At 45.1% G+C, this 10639-nt stretch overlaps 1 protein-coding gene across 1 annotated transcript; it reads left to right on the top strand.

Moving 5' to 3' along the window:
• Positions 1–526: 526 nt before the first annotated feature.
• On the top strand, positions 527–5285 carry LOC144147236 (uncharacterized). Its single transcript, XM_077679314.1, has 4 exons — positions 527–785; positions 1666–1942; positions 4737–4956; positions 5185–5285. Exons 1-4 carry the CDS (start codon positions 694–696, stop codon positions 5268–5270), a joined length of 675 nt encoding a protein of 224 aa, XP_077535440.1. The 5' UTR covers positions 527–693; the 3' UTR covers positions 5271–5285.
• The last annotated feature ends 5354 nt before the right edge of the window (positions 5286–10639 follow it).

Raw genomic sequence — 10639 nt, 5'->3', positions numbered from 1 at the left:
AATTCCAAAAATGCAGCATTGACTAGACACAAACGACAATTTTCATTGCCGGCTTACGTAGTTATACAATCATTTTAGACATTGGCTGAAGTCCCCCGTGTATGGCCGAGTGGTTACGTCATCGATTACTGTTTTGAGGGTCCGTAGCGTCCGTAGTTCGAATCCTCGTCGGATGTTTTTTTTCTTTTTCTTTGTGAAGGTTTTATTACCTCTTCTTTTTTAAAACCATAGTAAGCGCCTGTTCCTTGCTTTCAATCACACCGACGTTTGCCACCCTCTTCCTAAACCCAAAGTAGTTCGTTTTCTCGCACCTCCTCTGTAGAGAAACCCGCCGTGAAAACAAAACCAAAACTAACTTTAAAACCTTTACAATTTAAGTATATATGTCAGTTAGTTTACTGTTATTCGCTTTTGCGTTTAAAAACCTCAAATTCAAGTTATAAACACTGTTAATACTTTAAAAGCAGGAAGTTAATTACCAATAACACAATTTTCGTCAAACACAGAAATGCTGGTATTGCAGTCTGGCAACTATCACTCCCTTTTTGTGTGTTTGTTTATGGAGTTGGTTTTGTGCGGAGTGGTAGCTGGGGCGATTTGTTCAGTTTTATCTATTTCAAGCTTAAATCATAGTTATAAAAGCTTTATAGGGTGACGATCATCGCCTCAACGATCATCGCGCGTCAAAGGTGGATGACATTGCGTCCGAACAAAGTGTCGGTGTCCTTGAAGGGCAAGACGAGCGTGAAGAAGGATTTTAGGCGGGAAACGTCGTTTCTGCTGGGGTGAGTACGCATTTTTTTGTTTTTCTGTTCTTGTTCGGAACGAGTTCTGGTGCTTATGGGTCAGTTATTCGGTAGACCCCCATCTCATTTGCTCTCAGAGCCTATGCGATATAGCATACTTGTTTGGCGCCTTGGATTTACCAGTCTACCGTTTCCGCAGCCGTCAGCATCAATTTACGCTGAAGCTAGACCTTTGTTGCGATGCTCGCGCTGTAGAACGCGGCAGCTAATTATTTGACATCATGCAAGGCTCTTAAACACCGGGGCATTTGTTTGTTATGTGTCTCTCAAACAGTGCCTTTGCGGCGACTGTTAATTCCGTGCAGTGCGCTTCGCAGCTATTACGCTCGCGAGACCGGCTGCCGCCGTCGCGACCCGTCTCGTGGTCTTCGGGCCGCGATATGCGTCGTGGTATGCGTGCCGTACTCGTGAAGCTCACATTCACATACGTGGAAATTGAAGGTGAAATGCGCGCGCGTGGTCTCGCAGGGGCGCCTGCCCACTCAACTCTATTTATATTGGAGAATCGAACTTGCAAAGGCAAGCTAGGCATTGAAATGGAGGAGCCTCAACTAGTACACACCAGTTCCGATTGAAAGCTAGGGATGCATATGGGCTGCTAGCAAGCGTTCCATGCAAATTAGCATAGCAGTGAGCTTTGCATATATCAGGCATACCCCACTCACAGAACCTGCGTGCCTAATAAATACATTACTCTGACCTAAATTTCAGTTTGGGTGTTGCGGGAATGTTCTTATTAGGGCCTTGGAGGTTACTCATTAACGATTAATAATCTGCTTAATGTAAGCATTCGTGGTTTGTGTGTGCTTTTCTTGTATTTCATCAAGTGCCACCACACTCACAGATTATGCACTTTCAGGTGCTGCTGCTGGCTGTCCGGGTTGGCGGGCTGGCTTTCAGTCCAGTTTCAAAGGCTTTGCCAGGGCCCTCCGTGGCCAACTGACACTGCACCTGCTGTACCCAAGTACTGCCTGGCCTTTCCTTGGTGCTGGGTACGCTTTGCCGCCAGGAATAGTCAATCCTTCATCCATCATCTGGCCGCTTGGACCACCCGTTCAGAAGCCAGCGCATTTGCTCAACGCATCGGTCCAGGCACCGCTGCCACATCAGTGCACCCACTGATTATGTACTTTCAGGTTAGTTATTTCATGTTGGAACCTGTCATAATGTATACCTGTTAGCAGTGCTCTAGCCCCTGGTTATTTGAAAGTTTCATGAAGCAGTGTTGTGCATTTTGAGTGTGTCATTGCTTAGCAGGGATATTGAAGCGAATCTGGGGCCAATGGCTAAAGTGCAAGAATAGAAATTGAACTGACTTTGAAGCAAGTATCCGTATGTAATCAAGCCAAGCAAACATTTAGGATTTTCGATATGGTTTTGAATTTGCAATACAGACTGGTGTGGAGCTACTTTCCATTTTAAGCTTACAATATTATCTACTTCAGATCATACTGTTATTAATCACACTATACCGAAAAGTACATACCGCAGTCTGTAGATTTATTCGGCACTTTTTTCGCAGTATCTCATGACAGGCACTATTCTCAGTGATTGGAGGATAGCCGAGGTAGCACCAGTCTTTAAATCAGGGACGGTACTTCACCATTAAATTTTCCTAACAAGCACCATACGCAGGGAACATTTCATCCACTCTCAAGTTGCTAATTATTTATAATATCACATTCGAATATCAGCACGGTTTTCACAAGGGTTACTTGAGAATTTTTCGCGTACCCAAGCTGCAGCATAAGTGTCTGATTGATTTTCGATGGCTTCCCGTCGATGAAACGGACCAAACATACCTCCAAAGAACAGAAACGTGCGATAAGGATTGAGCATGAGGGTGATTAAACGGCGCTTCCAAAAGCAGCGTACCACCGGGCTCATTCTGGCAAATTTGCCAGGCTCTAAGTCTGCGATTTAGCGCAACGACCCATTTACGGTGACACTCAAGCGACGCAGGAAATTTGTGCAGCCAATAGACTCCGCACATGCAGACACTTGTTTTGTCATGGTGCACTTCGCACGGTTCTTGCATGAGCACTTTGTGCTTACGCTGATTGTTGGTGCAGCCAGTAACGACGTAATCACGCCTGCCCGGACAAGTAGCTTCTGAACATCGCCAAGTAAAAGGCAATGATGGCAATTTTCCCAGAATTCCGAAAATAAACATCAATTGAGGATAAAAAGGTCAGGCGTCCTGCTGGCAGGACGAAACGTGGCCTCACAGGCAATGCCTGTCAGGACAAAGTGGTGTGGACTGGCCCGCCACCTTAGTGGGTTAGGAACAGAATTGATGGGCGAACGGGACACCTCTTGGAAGAATTAAACGTTCTCCTTAGGCACTGCTAAACTTGTTGCTGCTGAAATGCCAAATAAATGACACCGATTTTCGATGCCGTTCGGTGCGTCTGATATTCACGCATGGCACGGAGCAACAGCGTGGGACTCAGCGTCGTCTGCTCGCCCTGCAGTCCGAAAGAATTGGTGGCGCCCAGTGCAGAATGGAAATTGTTGTCTATCATGTCTGCTATAAAATATGCCCATGTGGTAGAGATTTCGGCGCATGTAAAGATGCGCAGGTTGTCAAAATTAATACGGAGCCCTCTACTATGGCTCACCTCACAGTCTGTGTAGCGTTGGTGCATTAAACCCGAGAATCAATCAATTATAATTTATGCTTCATCTACATTGAAAAGAAAACACTTGAAAATCTTTGTCCCCCAAGTAGAATCTCTGTCACCGCCACTGTATGTAATTTTATTGCACTCTTACCTCGCAGTCGTTTCCACCCAGATCCTGTGCATAATCGCTCAGCATTGGAAGCTCAGGCGGAGGATGGTCATGCGCTCAACATACCAGAACACTGTCACTAGAGCACCTCTCAAACTCTCGTACTCCTCAAGAAGTGCGCAGCATGCCTGGGGGGGCACAGTAAAAACAGTGCCTCTTATCACACGCCACCACCACATGAAATATCGTTGCAGCTTTAAGTGCATAAATTTTCCTTATTCGAGCCACAGTCATTTGAAGCAATGAAAAAAAAATAAGGCAATCAGCGCGCGGAGATGACACAGACAGTGCAAAATTACCTTATCTGAGCCGCTGTCCGCACCTGTCCAATTGTCACGCTGTGCTAGCATTCATCGTGCAGCCTGCTTCGTGTCTGTGGTTGTAGGAGGCGTGAACAGCGCAGTGTGGAATTTCGAACCAAAAACAATGCTGGGTATCCCTTACGACAAGGCATTCGCAAACCCACAATCCTGCAGAAAGAACACCAGCCACACAAAAAGTTCCTGCTAGCACCACGCCGCAAACCACATTTCGCGTATGACCCTCGTGCACTGCTAGCCAATGAAAAAATGAAGGAGCAAATTGGCCTAGTTGTAACTAGGGTTCACTCTTTTCAATTTAAATAATTTAAAAAATCAATAACAGTCTGCTCATTTTATTTTGCTGAATCGGGTGCTAAAAAAAGGTCAGTTTTTTATGGATAGTTGCATGAGTCAGGGCGAGGCATCGTACTGCCTACTTTGTGTGCATTACAGCCATCTGACTATTTTAGCCACATAACCTTTCATCCAGATTGACCTAACAGCGCCCAAATGGTTTTTTTGGCCTTTCTACCACAAAGCAATACACCCACGGTGTACTGCAGTGGGCACTTGGCAAACACTTTAATGAATTCTTGAGACGCTTGTTTAAACAAGCCGAAAGCATGTTGAGGTATGCATGTTCACCCATAAAAACTAAAAATATACATTTAAATTAAATCTATTCGAAAAGAATTTTTAGTGGATCAATGCCAAAATCTGTAAATGAATTACCGTAATATTCTGAGAAATTGTTCATGGGTACTCAAACTCTTCATTGTCTCGATCCTGGAGTTCATGTTGGTTCAACTGTTTCGGTTTTATTTTCTGCTCGCAGGTTGACATTGGGGGCGGTGTGCTAATTGAGAAGGGGTACCTGGATCAGCTGGTGCATGCGTGTGCGAGTGGCCCTGGCAAATTTGCCAGGGCTCTTTTGCGCCATGTCTTCACTCCGGAGGAGCTCAAGGGGAAAACTCTCTTTGGAGGGAAAGGCAAAGCCCAGGGCGACACTCCTACAACGCCAGGGTTGGACCCCGTGCGGGTGAAGGCTGTGGTCGGTGAGTGCACATGATTTGCATTTAGAGTGCCAAGAACAAAGCTGTCATCTTTGTCAACTTGTAGCTAATCACCCGTTTTTCTTCATGTGCACAGTGAGATCAGTGCATCCCTTTTATGCTTTTTGGGAAAGTGTCTATTTTTGCACACTTTTATTACTAATTCTGAGAACTTGCTGAACACGTTTTCATTTTTTATAGTAAATCATAAATTCATTCTATCTCTTGCAGGCTACACGGGCCAGAAGTTTCCAGGTGTGAGCGCCGGTTACATAAAAAATAACCTATCATCGCTTTTGAATCGGGAAATAAAGTAAAAAGTGCACGCTGAACACCTTGTTTTTCTTTTTGCATGTCTGCATGAGGCAGAATTTTTAGTCACATGACATGCACTACTGCCACACCATAAACTCGTGTATTGGTGGTGCGATAAAATGCAGATTCTTGTTCAACCTACAATGATCGCAAAAACCTTTGAAAGAAATCGCAGCAGAAACACATTGAGCATTCGTGTAAAACTCAACAACATATCAACAGAAACGCATGGGGCACTCGTAAAAATCTCAACAAAATATCAACAGAAACGCATGCGGCACTCGTAAAAATCTCAACAAAATATCAACAGAAACACATTGGGCACTCATAAAAACCTCGACAAAATATCAATACGAAATTCAGTGGAGACTCAACGGAAAGGCAACAGAAACTCAATGGGAATTCGACGTAAGAAATTCAACGGAAAATCAATGAAACCACGGTGGCCACTTTTCCTGAAAAACTCAACAAATCCTCAACACAATCTCAACAGAAATTCTTTGGATACTCAACAATGTTTGTTGAGTGAATTCAACAAAATTTCTTATGAAACTCAACAATCATTTTTGTAAGGGCGGGCTGATTCGTAACAAAGGCAATAATGCCATAGTCATCAATATTACTTTCTACACAAATTAACAGGTCTGTATGAGGTAATGAATAATACATGTCCTTTATGCCAATGAAAAACGCATTCAGTCCCTCGTTCAAGTGTGACGTCAAAATTTGATGACTTCTTCAGAATTTTTAACAATGTAAGGGTCATCTCCAGGTAACATGTTCGATTTTTATTGCAAAAACAAGGCAATAGGCTTAATGACATAAAGTACATGTATTACTCAACACCTCATACAGATCTGTTAACTTGTGTAAAAAGTGCTATTGACGAATATGGCGTTATTGCCTTCCAAAACACTGCCGGAGCAAGTTGCAGTAATGTTTTAGAGCTTTCCAGTTTGTACCTTAGATCAATCTTTATCCTGTGGAAAGATAAATCGCACCTTCAGAAATCAGGCATCTGCAATGGTTCCTGTATCGTCCCCGTTCTTAGAAATCTTTATTTTTCAAAACTCGACAAGGTCGTCTCCGCTTCTATTGAAGGGACGTCGGTCGTTGAGATGTTTAGGTTTGTGGTCGATTTTTAATTGTTCTTAACGGCAAGTGTGACATGTTTGAGACGGAGACTTTTACTGTACTAACAAATGTAAAACACTTCCTCGCACCGTTTGAATTAAAACATGAACGTCCTAGCGATGGGTACATCTGGTTTATAGATTTATGTCACTCATTTAACGATACCCTATCTACTGATTTTACGCAACATGAGCAAATAAGCCACTCCTCCCGTACAACTCTGCGATTTAAAAGCTTGTGAAAAGGGCTATCGTAAAATTATGCTTCAGGAATGCCTTAATTAAATCATGTCCCCATTTAATGAACCAGACCTTTGGAGACAAACACGCGCGCTTATCTCAGGCCGGGTACTCCAAACATTTGTTAGCTTCTGCAGCCGAAACATTGCTCAAGGAACGGTAAAAAAGTGGCAATGACGAAATCGAGGCAACGCCCATTGGAAAGCAAAAAACGACGGCTGTACCCTACGTTCCCACACTTTCCCACAATTTGGAAAAGATAGCCAAACGGTCGAAGGTAAGGGTCGTTTTTTCGGCTCCCAACAAATTGGGTAATCTATGCAGATTGGCAGACTCTAGCCTTCGTACTAAACCGATGTGCAACAAAGAGCACAAAAATAGCTTCGTAGCTTGCGCTGAAGGCGTTGTTTACAGCCTTCCGTTGTAATGTGGGAAAAGGTACGTAGGCCAAACAGGGCGTTGCCTAAACTATCGTCTCCGTGAGAACAGCAATAATGTAAACAACACCGGGGATTGCTTGCGCCACACTGCAAGCAGCATGGTTGCAAGCCCCTTTTCGATAAGTGCGCAGTTGTTGCCAAGCGCAAGACTCAGCTAACGCGAGAGGTACTGAAAGCTCACATGATTGCAACAGCGGACCACGAGTGTGTTAGTACAGCATCTGCCGCGTTATGAAACAAAGCGCGTGATTTCTGGAACTGCAAAGGGTCTTCGTGTCTCTTTTTGTATCTCTCTCCGTCTAAAGTCGCGCAAAAGACAGCCACGATTTGTTGAGCCGAGTGAGACGAGATTTAATTCTATTACGTAGGCCCGTGTTAATGTATATGTATGTGTAATCGCCTGTTAATAAAACTGTTGGAAGTAGCGCCTTGTGTGTGTGTTGACTCGTTTGTCCCGTTGTCCCAGCGCTTCAATTCTTTGTCATGTTCTACCAGCAGGTCCAAACCAGCACACTACAGTACGCGGCGCATCATGTAGCCAGAAGTAATTGTGAATGGTTGCTTCCGCAGGAGCATTCAAGCGGACACGAGAAGTGCAGCCGACTTGGCTGACCCTACTGGCCTGTCACCGCCTTGAAAACTAGTCGAATTTTTTATTTCCGCAAACTCAATAATTATTCTGTAATATTTTAAGCCCCACGATTTCCGAAGCGAGCCGCTAAGGCAATAGTGTCAAATAAACACGTTCAGAGCAATTCTAAGACGCAAAAGAAGAACAAAATCGCACATCCGCTGCCTGCAGAGATGTGTACTTCTATATACATACCATAACAAAGCCGCATACACGGTGCGCGGCCCAAATATTCGCATACGATTGTCACGGAATGTGTTGGTTATCTTCTACTTCAGGAGTCGGCAACCAACAGTCCGCGGGCCGCATCTGGTCCGCAGGGCTCCATTATGCGGCCTTCAGCACGTCGTCAGAACCACTACCCTTCCCCATGTCAACAATCTGAACGGCGACACACCACTTTTGACTTCAAATGGGGTTATAAGGCGAGAAATGACATAGACTTCATCGCTTCCAGTTGCATTGTCACGCATCTTTAGAGTTAGACAGATTATTGTCACACATAACTGGCAATTCGCAGAATTTTTCTCTTTATCTTCAAAGTTCCTCTCACCCTCTCACCCTTTTTGTCGTGCAGGCCTGCGCCGTGTCGACTTCATGTGGCTTGGCGCACTACACCTCAGAACGTTGCCGACCCTTATTCTAGTCTAACTGCGAACTGGAAATATATGATGGAAGGCCGTAATGAAATAAAGTGAGAGCAAGCAAGGAAACCGAACTGCCACCTTATTTACCCGTCCACTTTGTTTTACGGCTACTAGTTTCGGAATCACAAAACAGATATCACCCTCGTAACACTTGTAATTTGGTCACTGAGCCACGCAATAAAAGGGCAAGCTAGCGCTGCACCATGTATTCGTAACGGCGACGCAAATGAGCAGTGTTTAATTAAAGTGCAGGGATATTGCGCAGGTACGCAAAAGCGCGGCGCACCGCAGCAGACGAGCCTGAGATCCACCGGACTGTCCGACTATTACACACGGTCATCGCCGACTGCGTTACTCTTTTTTTTTATCGCCTGTTGTTGAAAGTCCTTACCACCAAGTGTATTAGTTTAAACAAGAAGCTTTCGCTTGAAATTTCACTTCATGCGACATCGATCGCTGATTCTAGAAGTAGGAGTGCGCCTTCACTGTCCCAGCACTTCCGTCGAAGCGGTACATGTACTTAGCCCTGCAAAGCTTTTTTCCCTAATACCAAGCTAACTGTCGGAAGGGATCGGACGCGTCGGAATGGGCTGGAGACCATGCCGCAAAACAATCCGGAGTATTGAGCTCATTTTGTTTATGTCAACACGGGATCATATGGGACATGCACAGCTTTGTACTACCCGGAAGTACTACATAAATGTTGGTTCTGCAGCGCCCCATGGGCCGCGCACAGCCCTATTGGCCGAGTGCGCGACCAGTGGCTCGTTCGGCCGCGATGGTTAGCTCGGTGGGTTTGCTTTCCCTGCTAGACCATGCCGCTGCCTCACTCGTTTCGGGCAGCCGTTGGCGTGACGCGAAACGTCATAAAATGGCGCGAGGAATCAAATGCGTTTTTCAAGTGGTAATTTCTCGTAAAATAGGGCACCTTTCGCAGCCCAATAAACGCTCACAGGGCTCAGGCACTGTTGACATATCGTCTCAAGCCAACTTGCTATTTACCTTCAGTGCCCCTTTAAACACTTGCCGCACACTATGTCGCCTGTTATCTCTCCTTGAAATACCTCAGAAAAAAAAACGGTCGCCATCCTCCTCTGCGCCGGTCGACGTCCAGAAAATCTCTTGTAAGCCAGTACAAATGGTAACGGAGGAGGGTATGAAATGTTTCTCGTCGTCTCGGCGGGCTCGTAGCGTGCGCTGGGCCAGTGTCACTAGACAAGGACACACAGCATCAGCAATCTTTTCTCCTATTGTTCTGTGCCGCCACCATAATAGTCAGTTTGCATTACGTGGCATTTGTTTACACTAGGATGGCTAATGGGCGCCGTCATTTTCTCACCTATGCGTTTTAGTCGCTCAACACTGGTAGGCTTAGGTAGTCTTCCCTGATTTGTGGCTGTGAGCAACTATAACGTCGTTCCGAAAGCGAATCATAGATAACACGTGTAACAGCATTTCAGCAACAGAAGTGTGTCCGAAGATGCCCTTTTGCTGCATCTTCGGTAGTGTTGTTAACAAACGGCCCGCTCGAAGTTAAGGGGGAGGCCATAGATCCGGCAATCTCGCAACGCTGATAAACGCCAAAATTGCCGCCGCTGCTGACTTGCTTGCCTCACTGGCGGTACTCTAATACCTTATCTACTGACAATACGCTCGGCTTCTCTGGCGTCAATTCTAGACCCTGCCTAGCCTGACGCATGCGCTCGGCGTCTTGCGCAAAGGCTGATCTATTTAGTGACACTAGTCCTGCCTAGCCTTCCAAGATAATCTGCAAGCGTAACATTCACCGACAACACGTGGTGGTGTGTAGACATTGCTCACAGGCCCCTTATCATCCATAATGCGGCTTTTATGCTTGTTTTGCGGTTTCCTTAAACAAATTCTAAGCTCTGTGATTTATGTCTGATTAGCCTGACCCACGTGCTCGGCGTCGTAGGCCCTTGCACCTTAGTGTTTTCGCTCACCGAGATGAAACATTTAGGTGGTAGAGGTATACAGCTTCCGTATTAACCACCACACATATTTAAAACTTCATCTTTAATTCTTCAAAAGGGCATACAATAGCGAAAAGATCGGGGAAAAGTATAGCCGTGCAACACTCTTTAATCCTCTTTTGTTCCACGCATAATTAGAATATGCTGCGGGACAACGTGCATGGTTTACACATTTGCTGGTACATTTGATCCACTCTGAAGCGTTACCTGCATAGCGACACAGAACGCAGTATTATTCAAGTTGCTGTAATTTTTCTCCTGTTTTTATTCACTTTTTTATCTTTGA

Source organism: Haemaphysalis longicornis, unplaced genomic scaffold, assembly GCF_048455015.1.
Source record: "Haemaphysalis longicornis isolate Haplotype H1 unplaced genomic scaffold, Haemaphysalis longicornis Haplotype H1 scaffold_7, whole genome shotgun sequence".
Lineage (NCBI taxonomy): Eukaryota > Metazoa > Arthropoda > Arachnida > Ixodida > Ixodidae > Haemaphysalis > Haemaphysalis longicornis.
The sequence above is the reverse complement of the archived record's forward strand: the minus strand, read 5'-3'. Positions and strand labels throughout refer to the sequence as shown.